At 43.3% G+C, this 25,051-nt stretch overlaps 1 protein-coding gene across 3 annotated transcripts in view; it reads right to left on the reverse strand.

Moving 5' to 3' along the window:
- The window catches only part of ITPR3 (inositol 1,4,5-trisphosphate receptor type 3), a 475,039-nt gene that overhangs the window by 251,344 nt on the left and 198,644 nt on the right, over positions 1–25,051 (reverse strand). For 2 of the 3 annotated variants that reach the window (XM_073616047.1, XM_073616046.1), the window contains exons 19-23: positions 22,256–22,507; positions 19,042–19,180; positions 16,707–16,857; positions 13,643–13,839; positions 1,831–1,960 (exon numbers count right to left, since the gene is read on the reverse strand). In XM_073616047.1, the coding sequence (XP_073472148.1) occupies positions 1,831–1,960; positions 13,643–13,839; positions 16,707–16,857; positions 19,042–19,180; positions 22,256–22,507 (869 nt within the window). The remainder of the gene's footprint in view (positions 1–1,830; positions 1,961–13,642; positions 13,840–16,706; positions 16,858–19,041; positions 19,181–22,255; positions 22,508–25,051) is intronic. The other variant, XM_073616048.1, reaches the window with a different exon arrangement.

Raw genomic sequence — 25,051 nt, forward strand, 5'->3', positions numbered from 1 at the left:
ATTCCACATATGCCCATGGCAGGTTTGAGCAATATATCATTTAGTGAAAACTATGTGCAAAAAAAAAAAAAAGTTTGTCATTTTCCCGCAACTTGTGGCAAAATATAAAATATTCCATGGACTCAACATGCCTCTCAGCAAATAGCTTGGGGTGTCTACTTTCCAAAATGGGGTCATTAGGGGGTGTTTTGTGCCATCTTGGCATTTTTTTGGCCTTCTAAACTGTGATAGGTAGTAAGGTCGTGAAACAAAAATTAATGTCCTTAGAAATCTTGAAGGCGGTGCTTGGTTTTTGGGGCCCGTACGCGGCTAGGCTCACAAAAAATCCCAGACATGTGGTATCCGCATACTCAGGAGAAGCAGCAAAATTTATTTTGGGGTGCAATTTCACATATAACCATGGCATGTGTGAGCAATATATCATTTAGTGACAACTTTTTGTAAAAAAAAAATTTTTTTGTCATTATTCAATCACTTGGGACAAAAAATTAAATATTCAATAGGCTCAACATGCCTCTCAGCAATTTCCATTGGGTGTCTACTTTCCAAAATGGGGTCATTTGGGGAGTTTTGTACTGCCCTGCCATTTTAGCACCTCAAGAAATGAGATAGGCAGTCATAAACTAAAAGCTGCGTAAATTCCAGAAAATATACCCTAGCTTGTAGCAAACCAATAAATATACGCTTATTGACATTTTTTTACCAAAGACATGTGGCTGAATACATTCTGGCCTAAATGTATGAATAAAATTGAGTTTATTGGATTTTTCTAATAACAAAAAGTAGAAAATATCATTTTTTTTCAAAATTTTCAGTCTTTTTCTGTTTATATCGTAAAAAATAAAAATCGCAGAGGCAATCAAATACCATCCAAAGAAAGCTCTATTTGTGGGGAAAAAAAGGATGCAAATTTTGTTTGGGTACAACATTGCATGACCGCACAATTACCAGTTAAAGCAGCGCAGTGCCAAATTGTAAAAAGTCCTCCGGTCATTGAGCTGCCAAATGGTCCGGAGCTGAAGTGGTTAATGTGTTTTGTATTTTTACTGCAAGAGTCCTAGCAATCAATGACGCAGACCAAACATTCATAGTGAGTGGAGACTGATGTGAATCCAAGCAGACTAGTTCTAGGACAAGTTCTATTGCTAGGACTTTAGCGGATGACAGTGGACAGATTTCATAGCTGTTATTGGTTTTAATAGCGGCTATGGAATCGATCCACTGCTGTCTTCTTTTAATCACAAACAAGGTGGACCTGGTGTGGAACTAGTCTTATGGAGTTCCCCATCCGTCTCCATCCACCTCTGTGTGACAGCTGCAGTGGCCAGGTAGGGAGCTCTGCACTACTAGCTTCGCTGAGGAAGGACTGACCAGTATGGCCTCCACTCAACAAATTCATGCATCTGTCTCTGACAGGTACATGAATCCATCACAAGCACTGAAAATTGTGGTATGGAGACCTGACAGAATTTATGAATTTCAGGGACAGCCCACTGTTTGTTTATTATACCATAGGCTCAATTCACAATGGTAAAATTTGACAGTTATTTTCAGCTATGTACAGAATCTGAAAATTACAGTCACATGGCCTAAAAAAACAGATACTTATCTATATGTGTAAAGTTTTGCAAATTAAGCCTCATGTGTATTTAAAAAAATGGATATTTCATTTTGCTATTATCTGAAACTCCTTCTCATGCAGTCAAGACACTAGCATGCTGAGAGTTTGCGAAGATCATCTGCTGCCATGTATTCAAAGCAGCATATTTCATGTAGTTCGCTTTACAATGACTGCTATACTTGTATCATTAATATTTGCATGTGATTTACTTGTGTTGTCAAAGGTTGGTGCTGTCCCATCAGCTGCGCTGTCTTGCATGGGAAAAACTTCAACAAATTCCTTCTTGAAAACGGAGAGCAGATACGATATCCTGTAATCCAATCTTACATTCAGGATGAACTGTTGATAGAAATACAAAACAGACCTTGAGCATTGAGACCATATATCATTCAAAACCCAACTCTGGCTCAGTATGGGCCCCTAAATGCCCCCCCCCCTCCTCAAACCCAGGGGACCTTTACACTGTATATCCTGCTTTAGTGTTTGCTATATTTTATTTTTCTTTTGGGATGTCTTCAGGCCGTAGTAGCAGTAGTAACAGCACGGAGTGTCGATAATTTAAAAAACCGATTAGATGGCCATCTTATATGAATATGGGATTCATTATCGACCTAAACACACGCACACGCAAGTTGAACTGGATGTACTGGTGTCTTTATATAAGCTTACCAACTATGTAACTATGTATGAACAAGGATACCTAACGGGCTTACTATGAATGCAGGGTGTCTTGGCCTCCGCCCCACCCCCAAGGCAGTGCCACAATAGCACCTTTCATTCATCATGTATTTTTGCAGAGAGGGTGTCTGATGTCATCACATCAGTGCCACTCACTGCATTAGCAGAGGACTGCCAAGGGCTGGAGAAGCTGTAAAAAGGAAGACGACCCAGCACATGATGTGAATCACCATGTGCTGGGTCTTCTTCCTTTTTACATCTTCTCTTGGCAGTCCTCTGCTAATGTAGAGAGTGGTACTGATGTGATGACACCATTAAAGCAGAGTTCCACCCAAAAATGTTACTTCCGCTTATCCGGTTCATCCTGGTTCCTTCCCCCCACCCAGTGTCACATTTGGCACCTTTCAGGGGGGAGCAGATACCAGTCTAATACAGGTATTTGCTCCCACTTCCAGCGAAAGTCCGGCCCCTCCTCCGCCCCCCCCCGCTGGGAGACACACAGGTCCCAGAAGACAGCAGGGCCATTCAGAATGCACAGCATGACTCGCGCATTCGCAATAGGGAAACAGGCTGTGAAGCCGCAAGGCTTCACTTCCTGATTCCCTTACTTAAGATGCCGGCGCCTCCACCCTGAGTCAAGGATTGGGTCACCTTCAGGTGAGGACATCACGGGCACCCTGGACAGGTAAGTGTCCTTATTTTAAAAGTCAGCAGCTGCAGTATTTGTAGCTGCTGACTTTATTTTTTTTTTTTGCAGGCGAAACTCCGCTTTAAGATATTTGTATATCGATTCTCCTCTCAAGCATCTCTTCTCCTGGGAGAATAAGTTCAATGCTTGTAGGCTTTCCCCATAGCTGAGATCCTCTAGTCCCTTTATTAGCTTTGTTGGTCGTCTCTGGACTCTCTCCAGTTTCAGCACATTCTTTCTCAGGACTGAGGCCCAGAACTGGACGGAATACTCAAGATACAGCCAGACCAGAGTCTTTTAGATTGGCAGAATAATCGTTTTATCTCTTGAATAAATCCCCTATTTTTTGCATGCTAATATTCAGCTTGCATTCCTTGCTGCTGCTTGGCATTGTATGCTGTTGCTGAGTCTGTCATCTACTAGGTCTTTTTCTATCCTGGATTCCCAAAGTGGTTCTTCCCCCTAACCTCATTTGCCACGTAGTTGCCCACCCCCTGTATTTTATTGAGGTCCTCTTGTAAGATTTCCACATCTTGCTGTGAAGTTATTGCCCTGCTTAGTTTTGTATCATCAGTAAACACTGAGCTTGAGCTATTTACACCAACCTCTATATCATTTATGAATAAATTAAGCAGAATTGGTCTCAAGACAGATCTTTGAGTGTGTTCCGGTAACCAATTTTCTATCCAGGTACTTACCCTATGGTCCAAGCCTACAGACATCAATTTGGAAATTAAAAGTTTATGTGGAACTGTATTAAATGCTTTTGCAAAATCCAGATACACAACATCTTTCCCTTATCTAGATGGCAGCTCACTTCCTCGTAGAATGCTAATAGATTGGTCTGGCAAAAATGACCTTCCATAGAGTAAATCCATGCTGATTACTAATGATACTGTTTTCGACAGAAAATTCTTGTATATAGTCCCTTATCCTCTCCTCCAATAATTTACAAGCTATTGCTGTTACACCAACTAGCATGTAGTTTCCAGGTATATACATTATCTCACAAAAGTGAGTACACCCCTCACATTTTTGTAAATATTTTATTCAGAGGTGTACATAGAACTTTCAGGGCCCCGGGCTTCCAAGTTTGGAAGGGTGTCCAGGGAAACCTGCCTCCCGCATGCCCCCTGGGACGTGCATCCAGCGCAATCACAGCGGCCCTTTATCATGTGATCACATGCAAACAGACTTGCCGGTTATCTGCAGTCCTTTCCTCCCACGCTGTGTCTGTGTGAGGAAAGAACTTCCATTAACCATACAGAATGTCAGTAAATTGTTTACACTGATAATCAGTGCCCCAATCATCAGTGACACCTATCAGTGCTCACCAATGCTACCTATTAGTACTCATCAATGCTGCCTATCAGTGCCCATCGATTATGCCTACAAGTGTTACCTATCAGTGCTCATCAATGCCATCTATTAGTGCCCATAAATTCTTCTTATCAGCACCACCTATCAGTGCCCATCGATGCCACCTAACAGCGTCCATAAGTGCCACCTATCAGTGCTCTTTAATGCTGCCCATCATTTCCCTCTATCAGTGCTTATTAATGCTGCCTATCAGTGCCTCTCAGCATCTATCAGTGCTCATCAATGCTGCCTATCAGTGCTCATCAATGCCACCTATCAGTGCTCAATGCCCATCGGTGCTACCTATCAGTGCCACCTATCAGTGCTCATCAGTGCCACCTATCAGTGATCGTCAATGCAGCCTGAGTTCTGCCTATCAGTGTTCATTAGTACCCATCAGTGCAGCCTATGAGTTCTGCCTATAAGGGCTCATCAATGCCACCTAAAAGTGCTCATCGGTGCAGCCTATCAGTGCACATTAGTGCCTCCTATCAGTGCTCATTAATGCAGCCTATCAGTGCCCATTAGTGCTTCTTATCAGTGCTCATCAGTGCAGCCTATCGGACACTGATAGGAGGCATTGATGTGCACTGATAGGCTGCACTGATGAGCACTGTTAGGAGGCACTAATGTGCAATATTAGTGCCTCCTATCAGTGCCCATCAATGCCTCCCATCAGTGCAGCCTGTCAGTACTCATCAGTGCTGTCTGCCTTCTCAGCACGGCTCTGAGCTGAGAGTATGTCTCTCATGGAACAGCACAGAGGCGCAATTGAGAGTCCTAGCTCCCCCTCTGTCCTCTCTCTCCTGCCCCTCCCCTCTCCTACTGTGTGTGCTCTGTGGGCAGTCAAGTGTGAAGCTAACAAGCTCACATTTCCCATGGAGCACACACAGGAGAGGGGGGGTGGGGGGTTGGAGACGGAGCAGATCGGCCGTGTCCTCTCTCATCCCATCGGAGAGAGGAGAGAGGGAGAACTGTTAATGATGGCTGTGAGCTGTATGAGAGAGACACTCTCAGTTTAGAGCCGTACAACTAGCAACCCCACTGGGGCCCCCTCGACAGTGGTGGAATGGCAGGGCCCCGTAGCAAGTGCGACTGTTGCAACCCTGGTAGTTCCACCACTGATTTTATTATATCTTTTCATGTGACAACAGTGAAGAAATGACACTTTGTTATAGAAGCTGTACACTCACTACTTTACATTGTAGCAGTGTAAATTTGCTGTCCCCTCAAAATAACTCAACACACAGCCATTAATGTATAAACTGCTGGCAACAAAAGAGAGTACACCCCTGAGTGAAAATGTCCAAACTGGGCCCAAAGTGTCAATATTTTGTATGGCCACCATTATTTTCAAGCACTACCTTAACCCTCTTGAGCATTGAGTTCACCAGAGCTTCACAGGTTGCCACTGGAGTCCTCTTCCATTCCTTTATGATGACCATTAGTTTTTCTTTCACTACATAGGGGACAAAAAGTCACCTACGTGATGTTTATTTAGGTGACAGGTACTCTTTAATGAGACGTTCAAATTCTAAAAGACCCTGCATGTCTTCCTTTGCTCCACTGAATGTTTTGCAATGCAGATCTTTTCCCAGCTAAGTTAGCCAGGGACATGGAGAGCTTGACCCCAGATGTGACGTCAGAGACGGTGCTTACCAGGTCACAATAAGAAGGGTGGATGTGTGTCCGCTCTTCTCCTTCCCCTCCAGCCATCGGCACCCGCCATCTCACTCCCAGGCCCGCAGATGTGCTATTGGAGCCTGGAAAGCATGGCAGGGCGCAGGGGTGTAGGGAGGCACCGATGCCGGGAGTGTGTGTGAGCAATCGGGCAGATTGGCCAAAACACTTTCACCTGACAGGCAGAAGTCTGCCTGTCAGTTTCACATACAAGCCCGGTGGCTGCACCCCCCCCCCATCCCCCCGCTGTCAGGTCCGTACGACGTATGGACCTGGCAGTGAAAGGGTTAAAGTACTCCCATTTTTTGAAATTCAGTGCTCCTATACCACCCTCATGCTTACTTTTCTGTGATTAATACTGAATGTAATTACTATTTGATCTCTGTTTCCTAAGTTGCCCCGTATTTCCACATCTGCGATCAGGTCTGTGTTGTTTGTAATCAGTGGGTCTAGTCAGGCCCGAAACTAGGGGGGGCTGGGGGGGAAGCAGACCCTGGGTGATGCATTTGGGGCGCCGCCAGGGGTTCTGTCACCACCACCTGCACTGGGAAGTGCTGCTCTAAGGGTGTCACAGCCGCCCGCTGCATAGTTTGCTAGACACCGGAGAACCAAATAGAAGGGAGACTGCACAGGGGCACTAGCGCTGAATCACTCTGCTCCTCCAGCACTATAGAAAGGCATTCCAGAGCAAGGCTTCAGCATTGGAAAGCCTTCATGGAACTGGAAGGAATTTATTAGGACAAGGAGAGGGGTTTGTGTGCAGAAGGCCCTGGACTAGGAAGTTGGGGTTGGTATGGCAAATGTTTGGTAGGCCTGGGGGGGGGGGGTGCAGAGAAGGCCCTGGACTGGGGGGGTTCAGAGGAGGCCCTGGACTGGGGGGGTTCAGGGGAGGCCCTGGATTGGTGGGTGCAGAGAAGGCCCTGGAATAGGCGAGGTGCGGAGGAGGCCCTGGGCTGGGGAGGTGGTGCAGAGGAGGCCCTTGACTGGGGGAGGGCAGAGAAGGTCCTAGACTGGGGGGTGCAGCGGAAGGCCCTGGACTGCGGAGGTGCAGAGGAGGCACTGCAAGGGGGGGTGGGGGCGTGGTGCAGAGGCCCTGGACTAGAAAACAGTTGGTGTGGCAAAGACCCTGGATTAGGACAGGAGGCCCTGGGTTAGGAGGGGAGTACACAGGAGGCCCTGGACCGGGAGGTGCAGAGGAGGCCCTGGACTAGCAGGGGAGTGCAGAGGAGGCCTTGAACTAGGGGATGCAGAAGAGGCCCTGGACTAGGAGAGGTGTACATCAGAGACCCTAGACTGGGGGGTGTAGAAGAGGCCCTGGACTTGAAAAATGGGGTTGGTTTGGCAAAGGAGGCCTTTGGTAGGGGAGGCCTTATACTAGAAGGAGAGTGCATAGAAAGCCCTGGACTGGGGGGGGTGCAGAAGAGGCCCTTGACTAAGAAATGGTGGTTGGTGTGGCAAAGACCCCTGAATGGGGGGTACAAGGGGGATACTGAACTAGGTGAGGGGGTGCCTGGAGGCCCCTGATTATGAGAGGGGTGTCTGATAGTGGAAGCCCTCTGGACTAGGAAAGAGGGTGCCTGAAGGACCTGCCAGTTTCAGGGAGAAAGAGCCTGGATCTAAAGCCTGAGCTGAGAAAGAGCCTGCCTGGGCACTGGAGAGTGATTTCACAACATAAATAGGGACATTTATCAATTGTCGCAAGTAATGCCAAACAGGAGCAGAGAGACAGGTCATGTGATAGATTCATTGCTTCTTTGGCCGTACTTCTCCTGTGGATCACAGCAGTGCAGATTGTTTTGCACTCCTGACCCATTTTCAGCTGACAGCGGGCGGGGGGGTTGGGGCAGAGCAGGGAGCCAGAGACTGACAGTTCTCAATGCTCCCTGAGCAGAGAGCTGGTGACTGAGTGATCGGCGGTGTTTGATTACTGGGTTCTCAGCCTTAGAGCTGGCTACGTAAGTATGACCAAAAAATTCACATACTTCTCTTTTTATTACCCGACATCTCCTCTTTCCTGCTATCTGGCCCACATGACATTTAGGCCTCATTCACATGGAGCATATGCGCCCGTGCCCAGTGTGATGGCCGCGTACCCCGCGGGGATACTTGGTGTTCTGTGTATTCCTATGCAGGCAGTCCGGTCAAGGTCAATTGGGACGCAGCAGCTGCATGGACATAGTCGAAAGTCAAAATTTGACACACAGAGTGGATGCATGCATGTATTTGGATCTGTGCACCCACTTCTGAAGCTCTCTGGTGGATGCAGATACAGATGCAGCAAAAAGTGGCTCAGCATACAGGACCTGTCTCAGCGCCTGTCTGAATGAGCCCTTAGGGGAATTTATCAAAACTAGAACAGACAGAATTTGGAGCAGCTGTGCATGGCAACCAAACAGCTCATGGCTTTAATTTTCAAAGCTAAACAAGCTGAAGATAGAAGCTGATTGGTTGCCATGCGCAGCCATTCCAGATTCTGACTGCAGCAGTTTTGATAAATTCCCCTTGCTGTGTTTTACATTTCTTACTCCTGGCTACTGCATTCTAAGTACAGCACATGCTTTTAAAGTGATTGTAAAGGCACTTCATGCGTTCTATGCATGAAGGTAAAAAACCTTCTGTGTGTAGCAGTCTCCCCAGCCCCCTAATACTTATCTGAGCCCCCTCTTGATTCAGTGATGTCCACGAGAGCCTTGGCTCTCTGGGGACTCGCACTCCTGATTGGCTTTCAATCACAGCCAGTGAGCCAATCAGGAGATGGAGTGGGTGGGATTGCGCCTGCTTGGATGCCCCCATAGCAAGTTGCTTGATGTGGGGGCACCCAGAAAGAGGGAGGGGCCAGGGACACCAGCGAGAGACCTGAGAAAAGGAGGATCCAGGCTGCTCTGTGCAAAACACAGAGCAGGTAAGTATAACATGTTTGTTATTAAAAAAAAAAAAAAGTACTTTAATATCACTTTAAGGTTAGCTGTGTGTAGTAAACCAGGGGTCCCCCAACCTTTTTGACACCGGGAACCGGCTGCATGAAAAAAAATTGTGCCAAGACCCAGGGGGTGGGGACGCGTGGGGGGGGGTAAGCGATTTTTAGCAAGCAATTTGTTGGGGCAATGGCTGGTGTTGGCACTTCAATCATCACAGCACCATGGTTCATATGGTTCAGGATGGTTGAAGCGCATTATTTATATTATTACATTGTAATGTAAAATGAAACAGTTAAATTTACCATAATGCAGAATCAGTGGAGCCCTGAGGATGTCACTTGCCACCTCGCCTGCCACCAGATGCGGAATGTCACTTGCAACGTAGCCTGCCATCAGATGCGGAATGTTACTTGTCACGTCGCCTGCCACCAGATGCAGATTGTCACTTGCCACATCGCCTGCCACCAGGTGTGGATTGTCTCCTGCCACGTCGCCTGCCTTTAGATGCAGCTTGTTACTTGCCACCAGATGCAGATTGTCACTTGCCACCAGATGCAGATTGTCACTTGCCACGTCGCCTGCCACCAGATATGGATTGTCACTTGCCACGTCGCCTACCACCAGATGCAGAATGTCACTTGCCATGTCACCTGCCACCAGATGCAGATTGTCACCTGTCACGTCGCCTGCTACCAGATGAGGAATGTCACCCGCCACACTGCCTGCCACCAGATGCAGATTGTCACTTGCCACGCTGCCTGCCACCATATGCAGATTGTCACTTGCCACGCTGCCTGCCACCATATGCAGATTGTCACTTACCACGCTGCCTGCCACCATATGCAGATTGTCAAATGCCACGCTGCCTGGCACCATATGCAGATTGTGACTTACCACGCTGCCTGCCACCATATGCAGATTGTCACTTGCCACGCTGCCTGCCCCGAGATGCAGATTGTCACTTCCCACGCTGCCTGCCAGTGCCACCAGATGAGGAATGTCACTTGCCATGTCGTCTGCCAGTGCCACCAAATGTGGATTGTCATTGCATTGGTGGCAGCATGGGTTCATTTAGCACAGAGGCAGGCCTCTGTGCAGTGGTTGTTTCTGAGCAAGGGCAGGAGAACAGTGATGTGGGGTAAGCGGTAAGGGATGAGGTCATCTCTCTGCTCCCCACCGCAGCGTCTATATTGAAGAGGCCCACGCTGTTAGGGCGGAAGGGTGGTAAAGCGGGGCGGGCAGGGAGAGATGATGTCATCTCTGCTCAACAGCCCGCTTCTCTTATCTGCCCGCCAACCTCTGTGATCCACCCGGCTCTCTCATCCGTCCTCCCCACCTGCCTTGCTCTCTCATGCCCCCCACCGCACCCACGACCCGGCTACAGAGAGGCCATGGCCCAGTAGTGGGCCGCAGCCCAGTGGTTGGGGACCCCTGTAGTAAAGCATATGCAATAGAACAGTTTTATTTTATGCTCGCTTGTGGCACAGTCATTAAAGAATATGGCCATTTGAGCCCCTCTCACTGTTGATGCAATCTGACCACACCCACAGTTTTGCCGCAGCACCGTTATATTGCCACATACCATTTTTCTTGGAAGGGTGCAAAAAAATTATCAGCCCCGGGTGCCAGACGTGCTAGCTATGCCACTGGGCCTAGTAATGCACTTGTTGGTGCATTCACCAACTGACCTAAGAAATTGTCCTGCAATACATTTAGGAAATGGCAAGCCTTAGATGAACGAGCAGTTCCTTCTGCCCAGTTGATATCTGGATAATTAAAATCCCCCATTATAATAACATTGTCATGTCTCGCTGCCATTCCTAACTGTCATGGGAGATCAGACTCCTCCTCATCCTTCAGGTTGGGGGGCCTGTGGCTTGCGCCCACTATTACTTTCCAGTTTGTTTCTTCCTTTTGGAGCTCCAGTCACAAGGATTCCACCTCTTCCCTTGCTCCATTAGTAATGCCGTCCCTAACATTCACTCGCAAATCATTCTTGATGTACAGGTATACCTCTACCCCTTTCCTACCCTCCGTGTCCCCACAATATAGAGAACCCCTGAACGGCTACCAGCCAGTCGTGTGAGCTGTTTCTTCTCTGACGGACTTAAGGAATAGTGATTGTTGCTATACATTACATATCATACTATATGGAAATATTTTTACAGGACTTTTTCTATATTTCTATTATATGATCAATTTTAATGGTTAATATTTAATAAAGATTTATAACTTTTATTCATACACATTTATTCGTTTTTGTACTAATTGGTACCGTACAATCCCAAAATCCCCCTCCTTGTGCCCCATTTCTTCTTGAAGCTGTCAAACCAAGTTTCTGATACTCCCACAAAATTGAAACCCTCCTCGTAAATTAGCAGCTTCAGTTTTTCCATTTTATTAGCTAGAATTCTAGCATTTATGTATTTCCTTGTTAGCTGTTATGAGGCTGAAATTGGAATTTGCCAACTTACTTACCTTGTATTTAGGTATTCTAGTCACCCTACCACTAAAGCCCCCAATAACGCCTTCTGAACCTTGCTTATTGCTGGCTATCACTTCCTCTGGTCTCCCCCCTCCCCCACCACCTAGTTTAAAAGTCCCTTTCTGGACATCTTCTCTCCCAACAGAGCTGCACCCTCCCCATTTAAGTGCAGTCCGTCCCTGCTAAAGAGCCGGTAACCGACTGAATAGTCAGCCCAGTTCTCCGGGAACACAAACCCCTCCATCCTACACCAGTTCCTCAGCCACTTGTTAATTTCCCTAACCTCCTGCTGCCTCTCTGTTGTGCTTCGAGGTACAGGCAGTATTTCTGAGAATACTACTTGGAGGTCCTTTTTTTTCAATATAGCTCCTAAGTCCATGAAATATTTTTTTTTGGACACTCCATCTTCCTCTAAATTTGTTGTTGGTAATGTGTACCATGACAGCTGGGTCATCCCCAACCCCACCCAACAATCTGTCCATCCAATCTGCAATATGCCAAACCCAAGCACTCAGTAAACAACATACCGTTCAGCAATCATGGTCTTTGTAAAAGATTGCCCTATCTGTCCATCTAATAATGGAGTCCCCTACCACCTGTCAGGGCTGGGCTCAGCCCTTCCTTCTCTAAGCTAGCTGCTCAGCTGTCGGCTAATTGCCAGCTCCCATCTCTCTCCACAATTACCCAGCTGTGGTTGATTCTGCTAGTCAGTCCTGCCTACTTAAAGCCATCCACCTCACTTGATCTCTGCCTTCGCCTTGGTCACATCACAAGAAACCATCTCCTGCGTTCCTGTTTAAAGACTGGCCTTGCTGACATCCCTTCTGGTTCCTTATCCTGCTTGCTGTTCCTCTGCTTGGATCCCTGACTTTTGGCCTGGCTGATTACCCGATCTGGTTACTGAACTCTGGCTTGGCTGATTACCGATCTGGTTACTGAACTCTGGCTTGGCTGACTATCCGATCTGGTTACTGGACTCTGGGCTATGCTTTGACTACGATTACTCTATTTACCTTTTTATTTTTATTAATAAACAAGTGTGATTTTACTGTACTTCTGTCTCAGTCTGGTTCATGGTTTCTGACACCACCAGAATCTGTCTTTCTTCACCCTTGTCCCGCCCTCACTGGAGGACTGGCCTCCCTAACACTTTTCCCTCTACCCCACCTGTCATCCAACTTCTCTGCTCTTCTGCCTGCACGCCTGTATCTCCCTCCGCCTCTGTGCTGGACCCTGCTAGCACCTGACAAGTATGATCCAAACTCGATTTCAGGTTGGTGATGCTTCGCAGTGTTGCCAGCTCTCTAGATTCAGAACCTGGGCTTCCAAGGAAGCAACCTGCTCACATTTGGTGCAGCAGTATTTGCCCTTGAACGGATGCTTAAGAAACGTATACATGTTGCATGATGTGCAGAGTCACATTACCATACCCATTGGACATTGGGCATAATTCCTAATATTCTAGGATTATTTCCATTACATTTGAATGTACAATTTAATGTTAAACTCACTTCCTGACTCTAATTCTATTCCTAAATTTACATGGCCCTCGATGTCCCCCTCCTCCTGCTTCCCGATCACATGGTCCCCATGCGTCCTCTCCTCCTCTCAGCACCTGTAATAATCTTAGTTACTCTCAGTGCTCACAGTACTTTCAATCACTCTCAGTACTTCCAGTCACTCTCAGCACTCACAATACTTCCAGTTACTCCCGCACCAAAAAAGTGACAGAATTTCAATGTTGTCTCTTTAAAAATGTGTGAATGGGTTCCTTAGCTTTTGTAAGACTGAAAAGTGAACATGGTGATAATTCAGATTGCAGAAGTGTGGGTGGCACTGTATTGTATATTCTCCTTTAATTGCTCATTCTTTATTTCTGTGACATAATGCTTTCTATGTTTGCTATATAATGATTTCCATCACTTTATTCATTCTAAATAGCTAACATGTACTTATGCTAAGCTATTGAAAATTAAATTCTAACCAGGTTAGTGGGCTGCTGCATTAGTGTTCTACCCAGCTAGGTAAAGTCCATAGTGTTCTTTGTGGTTCTCGAGCAATTACCTTTTGCCTGTGAGCTGCCAAAACTTGACTTTAATATTCATGTATACGGAGTCTGAATACTTCCTTTTATTTGTGTTTAAAATGTAACGTACACCTCACAATCCGGCAGCCAAATGTCAGTTAATATCAGAACAGCACAACATACTAACCTGCAGGATCTCCAGGATTTTCAGCTTGGTTTCCATGACGGTGACATTTTCCGTATCCACGCTCTTCCTCTTAGACTTGTCCTGACTCACTACAGAATTCACAGGTGAAGAGGAATTGAACATAGATTGCTTCCGAGTCAAAACCATTGTAGACATCATCTGCCCCACTCCTTGTATAGATCGCCTGACATTTTTTTCTGTAAAACCAACACATGTTAATATGATCCACAAACCTCATAGCTGGACCCGTAAAGGTGGCCATACATAGAGACTTTCTTCGTTTAGTACAAACTTTTAAATGTCAGTAAAGAACACATCCTTGTTTACGAAAGTGTTCTCTAATCCACTGTTTTCCAGTTCTTTTCACAGACTCAGAGGGGAATAAGTAGGAATATTCATTACCTCAAACTTTTAGAGATGCTTTGATTGTTTCAGTCCTATGACTACCTAATCAATTGAATTTTTGTCTATGAAGGGTTTTGTAGATGTGATCTCTTAAATGTACTGTCTCTAGTGTGGTCCTCTCTCCCATTTCAGCAGAATTAACAACACCCTCCTAAGGGTTTAAATTTTATGTTCAGCGGTTTTTCTCTGGCTTATACATCTAGCACTTTCGATCCCAGAGCAGTGAAAGGTCACACTAACTAGCCCTGCAATGTTAACACATCACAAAGACAATCTGTACTTCAAAGTATTCCAGTGGAGGGCTTTTCAGTTGTTTTTAATACCTAACCCACTGAAACTCTGGTATACGTACCTTTCACTGACCATGGGTAAAATATACATTAACAAATGGCTCTATAATCTTAGAGTGTATCTGTGCCCTAGCCATTTGTTTTGGATACATAGTTTGTCACTGGGACATAATAGAATGATTAAAATGGCTCAGATCAAGGTTACTTTAAGTATGTAACAAACCCTTTTTTTATTTTGATGGATGTGAGATTCAAATACTAGAATAGTGTTCTTTAAGGTCAATAAATCATTTATGATTGTCAAATTTAGGAAGGTAGCACATCTACAAAAGATGGTAAGAGGCAGAAAACCCTAGAGATATATATGAACAAGCATATAGGAAAAGTCAAGATGTAATTCTTGTGTTATTATTTACACAAAATTAGTCCACCAATGTGTATCTGTTCAGTGCCCGGGAGTCAGTAGTTTACCCATTCAATGCCACTTTAAAAAAACGCAACTGCAACTCCCTGAAAGTCTGCAAAAATATGGCCTGGAAAAATCAACTTGTTTACGGGTCACTACGTTTATAGGTTACTGAATGCTTACACTTTTTGTGTCAGCTAAATAAAATTAAAGATTTTGTAACAAATAATTTGTGATTGATTTACCAAAATGTCCTATGTATGGCCAGTTTACGAGGTCCATGTGTTGCCTCAGCGTTGGGGGCTCTTGCAGTAAAATGAATCATGCAGGATGCATAGCATATATGCAAGCAAGCTAGTTGGATACTGCCAAAAATTAGCTGGCTACAAAATGCTATAATCACAGCAGTGAACTGCATACAAGTCTTCTTTTCTTGGCAGGAGTGATTGGTGGGCAGCTCACACAGTTCACCAGTTACATGCAAGATTGCCACACAACTATACATGGAAGCACCACAGCAGCAGGTTGTGGCACATATCTTCAATATCTTCTTCAAGTGGCTACAATGATAGCTGAGAAGCTTTAGCGATTGTACTGCACATGCGGGATGGACACACAACACAGAAGCTCTGCAACTTCTAATACTCAGGAAAAAAATCACAGCAGCTTGTAGGTTTACTGAAAGTAAACAAAGTAAATTTTTTTAAATGCACATTAATATATATATTTATCTTTATATTTACCAACTTTGCTTTACTATACCATATTACACTTGAGTTAGGCTTTATTGGGCTAGTACTAGTGATAGCTGAATTTGAAAAACGGATGTACAGAGTGGGATCAGCAGTTCTCCTTTCTCCTACATATATGAGAATAGGTCTCTCTGCTATCAAGAAAATCCCACTGTTCAGGAATCTAGGCTGTCAATTATCTCAGCAGACTAGAGAAAGCTGCCTAGAAAAATTCATTTATCAATTACCAATTTTTTTGCTGAGTTGCCATATTTGTTCATCACTAATTAATACAACTATGGGATCTGTAATTCCATAATGTCATCAGTATACAGTATAATGAAGAAAAATGTATTGGTGCCCATTTGACAGCCCTGTTGGTTTATATCTGAGGCACTCTTGATTTGGGACACAAGCAAGGTCAAAATTAGCAAAAGTAAAGTTGAACTCTCTGAACTCTGAAAAACATTAATTATTGCATTATAATGCATAATACTCATTTGCTTAGGGATTGATCAATAAGGTGGTATACTTACCTTTTTCTCATTCCCTCTGCAGTCTGCACTCTTCCAATCTGGAATGTGTGCTGGAGTCCTCCCATTTATTACAGAGAGCTGCTACCAGTCAGGCAGCAAAGAGAAGAAGCTTTGGGGGACCAGTCGCATGAAGAGGAGGAAGTCTGCATATAATTATATCACCTTGTTCATCATCCCCTAGGCAAAATGAGCAGATAATCCTTGCAAGGGGGACCCAGTGCAAGGGTAAAAAAATTGTATCCCTGCATTCATACCTTAAGGTCTGCATTAATATTGTATGGAGAAGTATTTATTGTGGACACTACTGTTCACAGTTACTAATCGATATTAGACTACAGTGTAATACTGCTCATAGCATACATACACATTGTCATGAATAGAAATTCTCAACGTGGCTGGTACTTAACATTTTCTCTCCTCAAAATGTAATGTTCAGATCGTATAAGTCTGCACTTTTTTTTTATAACAAATACAATATATTTTAGACCTAATATTCCAAATTCTTTAAAAAAAACCTTTGCCAAATGTCTTAGGAATTCTACATACAGTAAACGATCCCATTCCTGTATAATGTAGTTGCAGGCTCTGCATGCATAAGCAGCCAAATCCTTTGCGTTATATGGATATTAGCGTGCAGTGCAAGGCTATAAGAACTTCATTTGAAGTTCTATGATCATTATTCATCTTTTTTCCTACCTGCTGTATCATCATTGTACATAGCGTGCAACAACATTGCTTGCGGGTTCTGGACACAGTCAATGATCCCTAGAAGAGTCCGTGTTAGCCGCAGAAGTTCACTGAAGCTGTAGAAGCCAAAATATATCAGATGGCGAGCCAAACTGACCACCTTAAAACAGTAAAGAAATTGGGTTAAACTATCATACATTCAATTAGCCCTATAGATCTATACTTCATAGGTGAAACTGTCCTTAGTTTTAGAATTTCAAATGTAAAGTCTTCTATACCAGCCAAAACCCAACAGTGCCTACTATGACATTCATTAACCGGTTAATTCTTTATGTGCACTGTCCGAAGAGATTACTGTCCAGTAAGGAACAAATAAAAGGAATTTTGACAAACCTGTAAATTCCACATCTTGGAGTACAGTACAGGATATAGGCTGACTATTCACAGACCCTGGGTTTCTTAGTTCTCATTCTTGCTGTTGAATTCATTTTTTAAAGGAGTGTTTCCCTATCTTGCATGGTTTTAAAATGGCTACAACAGAGAAGGGGCAGAGCTGGGAAGTACAGCAGAGAACGTATCCACTGGGTGACACAACCCACTGATACTCCCCAAACTTCAATTAGCCTAATATTAAACCACACATAGGGGTTGATTTACTAAAACTAAAAAGTGCAAAATGTGGTGCAGCTGTGCCTAGAAACCAAGCTTCCAGTTTCTGTCAAAGCTTAAGGCCCCTTTCATACTGCTGCAACTTGAAAGTCACACGATTTTGCTGCGATTTGAGGAAATGCCTGTGTAAACTTGAGGTCTATGGACCTCAACTCGTATCAAAGTCGGTCCAAAGTAGTACAGGGACTACTTTGAAGTCAGAGCGACTGGAAGCTTTAGAAGCTGATTGGCTACCATGCACAGCTGCACCAGATTTTGCATTCTCCACTTAAAGTAAATCAACCCCACTGAGTCAACTTGAAGCAACATAAAAATATTTTATTTTAATAATATTCATAGACCCTGGGTTATAGGCTAGTACCTTCAGATGACTGGACACTGGCAAAGTTTTGCTGGACATGCCCCCCTGGGCAAACTCCTAAAATGCTAACGTTCTTAGGCAAAAAGAGGAGCAAGGACCTTTGTCAATACTCTGGTAGCAGAGCATAAGCCAAATGTCAGTATGACTAACTGGAAGCGATTATTTTCTAATGCAAAGCATAGAAAGTACTGATGAAGTGGATAAATAGGAATATGTAGGTAGACATATTGGATGTCTATGGATGCCGAGTATTCCCCTTGTCACTGAGAGTCAAAAACTGAATTTTCAGGTATTTGTATAGGGATTTTTGGTCAAGGATACATTTGGTACAGGATCCATTGGGTTTTTGGTACCATGAGTAGAGTTGAACAGAAACTTTTGAAACTGTCTTCTAGAGATACTGGCACAAGTACTCCCTGCGACAAGGTTCAGTGCATTCTGCAAATCTGACTGTCCATAGGAAGATTTTGGCTGATATGAAAGAAGAAAGCGGTGAGCTGATTGAATTTTGGACCCCTTTGAGACTATTGACTGAACTCACAGGTCTGGGACGTCTGGGACCCAGAGACAGAAAACTGTTACAGACGTCCCCCCACTCCTAGGTGTCAAAGTGCTCCTTCATTGGAAAGTGGGCTTTATGGGAAGAATTGCTGGGCTAAGATATATTAAGATACATCAATATGTGGAAGTGCCAAAGGATTATAAATCAGAAGTGGTATGGTTGTAAATCAAATTCTTTATTGAAAAAGATTTAACAAAACCAGCCAACACCTTCATGTTATTTTTAATAAATCCAATAATTGCATTTGGACCATGCTATTTATGATTTTTCATTCTTTGGAACCTCCACTTTGGTACACTTCCTTCATTTGAGTAGCTTGAATCTGTGGAAATTCACATCACATACAAAATCCCTATGCTGAACTTTTACTTTTAAACATTTAAAATGCAGCACTGATTCACTTTAAGATGTTCTGTCCCATGCTCTGAACCATTACCAAGTGCATGTTTACAATTATTTTGATGCAGGTGGCTGTTTTGGCAGGTAGTGTAAAAATTCCAAGCTTCTGGCAGAAAATGGAGATCCAAACACTCAGCAAGTTGATGCTAGCAATATAGAGGATGGTATTAGTGAGAGCTCTATTCTGCATGTTCACAAACAAATGATGTGTGCATGTACTTGAAAGTTTGCATCCACACATAATCTACACTAAAGTCGCCAACAGAATACACAGATCAGACACATAGAAAAAACAAAACATTCATATTTTATGCATAAATTACTAAAAATTACATTACAATTTAGGTTTCTACCTCAAATGTAAGCTTGTTTTTTTCCTCATTGGCAAATGGCATTGATTCACTGACAACTGCATTCAGATAATCTTCCACAAATTCCATTGTGTTTGTAAACTTATTTTTCTTATCATCTCTGGAATCACTGGAGTCATAACTATTTAAAAACAAAAAAAATGCAATCAGTTGGTTGAACATAAACTGAACAATAAACCTGCATAATTATGGTGCCCATATATATTTAAGATCTACCATCACATCAAAGGGGGGTTTAAACAGAGAACTCACAATCTGAATCTAAGTACAAATTATTGAGTCACACTCAAGGACAGTGCAGTCAATACTACTAAACACCCCTAAATCACAATTACCCTCTCAAGCTTTTAACTGGGTCTCAGTTACACAACGTTCGCCATGACAGCAATGCTCCAAAATGGATAAATGTTTTTGGGCAATACTTGGCGAGTTCCCTATAGTTCCCATCAGGCAGTAAGGTGAAGGTGACTACATCTCTATCTAGAGTAAAGTATCTCCCTGGGGAAAACTTTACAACCACCAGTGTACAACCCCCAGTAACTCAGTAACTACTGCATCTCTGTGTGCTCCTACATCCATAAAAGAATGCCAATTGACTCTGACTAATTAAAACCCTGTTGACTACACAGGCCAGCCTGGTAAAATCAAAACTTTATGGTGAAAAAAAGCACAAACATTTTTCAAATGGGGCCCTATAATGCCCCACAGATTACTTTATCTAATCCTCCTTCTTTATTAACTTGTTCAGATCCGCACTATAGCCAAATAACGGCTACAGCGTGGATCAGCTTTGCCGGGAGGCCGTCAATAGACGTTCACCACTTTGCATGCTGGCCACGCCCCCCTGAAGGGCTCACGCGGCACGCGCTGTGATCACCTGAGTCAATGAGACTTGGGTGATCACAGATCGGAATAAGGGGCCGATCCCGACGCCTTACCACGTGATCAGCTGTCAGCCAATGACAGCTGATGATGTAAACAGCGTGAGAAGAAAAAAAAGCCGATCACCGGCTTCTGTTGAGGGACATCGGCCCCGAAGAGGAAGAGGCAAAGCCACCTCATATGTGCCCACCAGTACCGCCTGCCAGTGCCACGAATCAGTGCCCACCAATCAGTGTCCACCAGTACATAAGTGCCAGCAATCAGTGCCGCCTATCAATGCCCACGAGTGCCACCTATTAATGCCCACCAGTGGTGCCAATCAGTGCCTCATCAGTGCCATCTAGCAGTGCTGCCTATCAGTGCCAATCAGTGCCTATCACTGCCACCCATCAGTGCCCATCACTGCCACCCATCAGTACCACCTATTAGTGCCCTTCAGTGCCACCTATCAATGCCCTTTAGTCCTGCCCATCAGTGCCACCTCTGTGCCCACCAATGCCACCTATCAGCGCCCACCAGTGCCACCTCATCAGTACCCATCAGTGCCACCTCATCAGTGCCCATCAGTGCCACCTTATCAATGCCCATCAGTGCAGCCTATCGGTGCCCATCAGTTCAGCCTATCGGTGCCTATCAGTGCCCATCAGTGTAGCCTCATTAGTGTATATCAACGAAGCAGAAAAAATACCTGTTTGTAAAATTTATTAACAAAATATAAAACGGTTTTGTATTTTTTTTTTTTTAATTTGGTCTTTTTTAATTTGTTTAACAAAAAATAAAAAACCCAGAGGTGATCAAATACCACCAAAAGAAAGCTCTATTTGTGGGAAAAAAATAATAAAAAATTTAATTTGGGTACAGTGTTGTATGACCACGCAATTGGCATTCAAAAAGTGACAGCGCTAAAAGCTAAAAATTAGTCTGATAAACTATAAGTGCTAAAATATAAACTCACGCTGAATGGTGAAAAAAAGTCTTTGATAAGTCTTTGGTGAAGACAGGTCTTTGATAACGCCCAGTGGGTGGGCAAAACATGTTGACGCATTTCCGGCGGCGCTGATGTAATTTTCTGCTCCGTGGAATGCACTTGCTGGTTTCTAGAACGCACGCCGTGATCGGTGTCCGGATACATCTTTAATCCCCTTATATGCCTATTTTTATCAACTATTTTGTAAGTACCCACTTGTATGTGGAATAAATTCCTTTTAAACGGTACTTTCACTATCAGTTCCATTTTTATTTCTTTTGGTGCCTGGCGAATCTGTTGATCTGAAGTGCACATCACTACCCCTGAACTTCTCTGGACACCATCATTTAAGTCTGAAGCTACCCCCAGACTGCAAAGCTGGGGGTCATCGCCATTTGGTGAGTGGGGACACATGTGGGGGTGTTGATTTGCACCTGAAAAGTCCTGGAGCGTCTGTGGTTCACTGCACTTCCAAAGTTTTTTTTTTTCTCCATTGTGGATTAGAATGGAGAACATTAGAACATTTTTGGACTTTATTTTATATGACTCTTGCTTTGTTTATTTATATCTGCACATATTTAAACTTAGTCTTGCATGTTTTGTGAGCACTGCATTTTTCATTTTTTATATTGAAAATTAGTCTGGGCAGGAGGGGGGTTTAGGTGCTCAGTAATCAAGTGGTTAATAGGTTTTACACCAAGTATTATGAACTTATCACATATGAAATAAAGATTTATCACCCCAAAAAAGTATTATTTACTCATTCGTGAACTAAATGTAATCTGGAAACATAACCCTAAAACGAATCTGTTACCTCAACATAACCTGTAAGACTTTTAGTAACATCTAACCTCTAAAGTTAACTCTTAACATAAACCAAAGCCAGCCCCATATTAGTTAGTTTTACCTTAAACCGGTCAGTAAGTTCAGGAAAATCCAGTTAGGTAGGCCATCACACTATATAGTTAATGTAAAATTCAGCTGTTGAACAGGTCAATGTACATGGCCCTCTCAACACTATCTATAAAGCACACACAAAATATATACCGGTATATATATTATGGCAATAAACACTATATTATTACACTAGTTAATCCTATCACAGCAGTTCAGATTCAGAGTACTATTATGCTCAAAAAGTCATTCAGATTTTGTGCCAAATGATCAGCACCAAAAGAACAGAGCTGAAATGTCTGCACAAAATCAAATTATACCATTTCGAAAGGACTAATAAAATAACAATATTACATATATTTAAAGGACTGTTTACTGTATTGCATATTTTAAAACAATTATGCATTACATACTTTAAAAAAACTAGATATGGACATATTTAATTTTTCTTACTCTTTGATGGTGATGGCTGTGGGTATTTCTGTCCATAGTCGGGCATATTTTACTGGTGTAACCAGTTCTTGAGGGTCTCTGTCAACGTGGACATGCAGCATGAGATGACAGAAAGAAGCTCTGATCTCAAAAGGCAACGTTTCATCAGCCATGCAGAGAAAGATGAGGTCAACGCTTAGTTGTTTGGAGATTTCATGTATAGCAAGGTATTGGCGATCTAGACACATCCGTGCAAAAAGTTTTAGCTGATACCTGTGCAACATTGATAGAAATCAAGGAAGAAAGTGAGATGTGCAAAAACTATGCACAAATAATTTAAAAGGATAAAGGCCAGATACGTGGTTAAATAGTGCCTCTAAACAAGGATGTAATTAATCCAAATAACTCACTGGCTCTAAATTGTTGTCAGAATTCAAAATTACACCTTTACCTGAGAAAAAATTAAATGTTTTCCCCAACTGCTGCTTGCCACCGGTCCTCTAGGTCAACACAGTGGAAATAATGCAGTAAGCATGAAACCATATTATATAGTGTGCAGTACACTGTTATAAGGTTCTCATTTACTCATGACTTGAATGTTTTATTACCAATATACTGAAGTGAATGGACATCACAATACAATAAATAAAATGATGTTTGTATTGCAGTGCTTCTAGTTCATACTATAACTTTAGAGAGAATATTATCCTTCTTTATTCTGCCTTTGCAATTTTTTTTACAAGTTTTCTCCCATAATTCAAAAGAGACAATGGAGAGAAAATGTGTTTCCCCCCACATTAGCCCTAGTTTTGCAAGTGTTTATGTGTTGTTGTCTGACTGTGAAAGAAAACAAAAGTAGGCAAGGTGCACTATATCATCTTGAAATCGTAACTTTAAAAAGTGCAACATTAAAGAACTCCTGGATAGGCAAACAAAAAATCACCGATTGGTCACCTCCCTACACAAAACACTACACAGTTATAACAATTTTGAAAATCCTTACCATTGAGGAGAAAAGTCTAATTGAATTTTCATGACTTCATCTCTGTAATTCAAAAGATAACAGGATCTGCTCTGCCAAAGAGGAGGTGTAACAGCAGGGATTATGTCATATGCTCTCCTCTAAAAGAAACTACAGTTCCCAACAACTACAGGGATTTGTATTGAATGTGGGCGAGTACACTAGGCCTGTACATGTTGAATGAGAGCCGGAGAGTCCCTGTTCAGCCATCACAGCAAGTACAATGCCTTGCAAAAGTATTCATCCCCCTTGTCATTTTTCATGTTTTGTTGCCTCACAACCTGGAATTAACATGGATTGTTTGAGGATTTGCATCATTTAATTTACAGAACATGCCCACAACTTTGAAGATTGTTTTTTTTTATTGTGAAGTAAACAACAAATAGGACAAAATAACAGAAAAAGTCAATGTGCATAACTATTCACCCCCCTAAAGTCAATACTTTGTAGAGCCACCTTTTGTGGCTATCACAGCTCCAAGTCGCTTTGGATAAGTCTCTATGAGCTTGCCATATCTTACCACTGGGATTTTTGCCCATTCCTCCTTGCAAAACTGCTCCAGCTCCTTCAATTTGGATGGTTTCCGCTTGTGAACAGCAATCTTTAAGTCTGAACACAGATTTTATATTGGATTGAGGTTTGGGCTTTGACTAGGCAATTCCAACACATTTACATGTTTCCCCTTAAACTACTCAAGTGTTGCTTTAGCAGTGTGTTTGGGGTCATTGTCCTGCTGGAAGGTGAACCTCCGTCCTAGCCTCAAATCACACACAGAGTGGTACAGGTTTTGCTCAAGAATATCCCTGTATTTAGCACCATCCATCTTTCCCTCAACTCAGTTTCCCAGTCCCGACTGCAAAAAAACATCCCCACAGCATGATGCTGCCACCACCAAGTTTCACTGTGGGGATGGTGTTCTTTGGGTGATGTGATGTGTTGGGTTTGTGCCAGACATAGCATTTTCTTTGATGGCCAAAAAGTTCAACTTTAGTCTCATCAGACCAGAGCACCTTCCTCCATACATTTTGGGAGTCTTCCACATGCCTTTTCGCAAACTCAAAACGTGCCATTTTGTTTTATGCTGAAAGTAATGGCTTTCTTCTGGCCACTCTGCCATAAAGCCCAACTCTATGGAGCGTACGGCTCATTGTCGTCCTATGTACAGATGCTCCAGTCTCTGCTGTGGAACTCTGCAGCTCCTCCAGGGTTACCTTAGGTCTCTGTGCTGCCTCTCTAATTAATGCCCTCCTTGCCCGGTCCGTGAGTTTTTTGTGTGCGGCCGTCTCTTGGCAGGTTTGCTGTTGTGCCATGTTCTTTCCATTTGGTTATGATAGATTTGATAGTGCTCCTAGGGATCATCAAAGATTTGGATTTTTTTATATCCTAACCTTGACTTGTACTTCTCAACAACATTTTCCCTTACTTGTTTGGAGAGTTCCTTGGTCTTCATGGCAGTGTTTGGTTAGTGGTGCCTCTTGCTTAGTTGTTGCAGCCTCTGGGGCCCTTCAAAAAAGGTGTGTATATGTAATGACAGATCATGTGACACTTAGATTGCACACAGGTGGACATCATTTCACTAATTATGTGACTTCTGAAGGTAATTGGTTGCACCAGAGCTTTTTATGGGCTTCATAACAAAGGGGGTGAATACATACGCACATGCCAATTATACAGTTTTTTATTTCTGAAAAATAGTTTTATGTATATATTTTTCTAATTTTACTTCACCAACTTAGACTATTGTGTTCTGATCCATCACATATACTTCAGATTAAAAAAAAAAACATTGAACTAAA

The sequence above is a fragment of the Aquarana catesbeiana genome, linkage group LG02 (genome assembly GCF_042186555.1).
Source record: "Aquarana catesbeiana isolate 2022-GZ linkage group LG02, ASM4218655v1, whole genome shotgun sequence".
Lineage (NCBI taxonomy): Eukaryota > Metazoa > Chordata > Amphibia > Anura > Ranidae > Aquarana > Aquarana catesbeiana.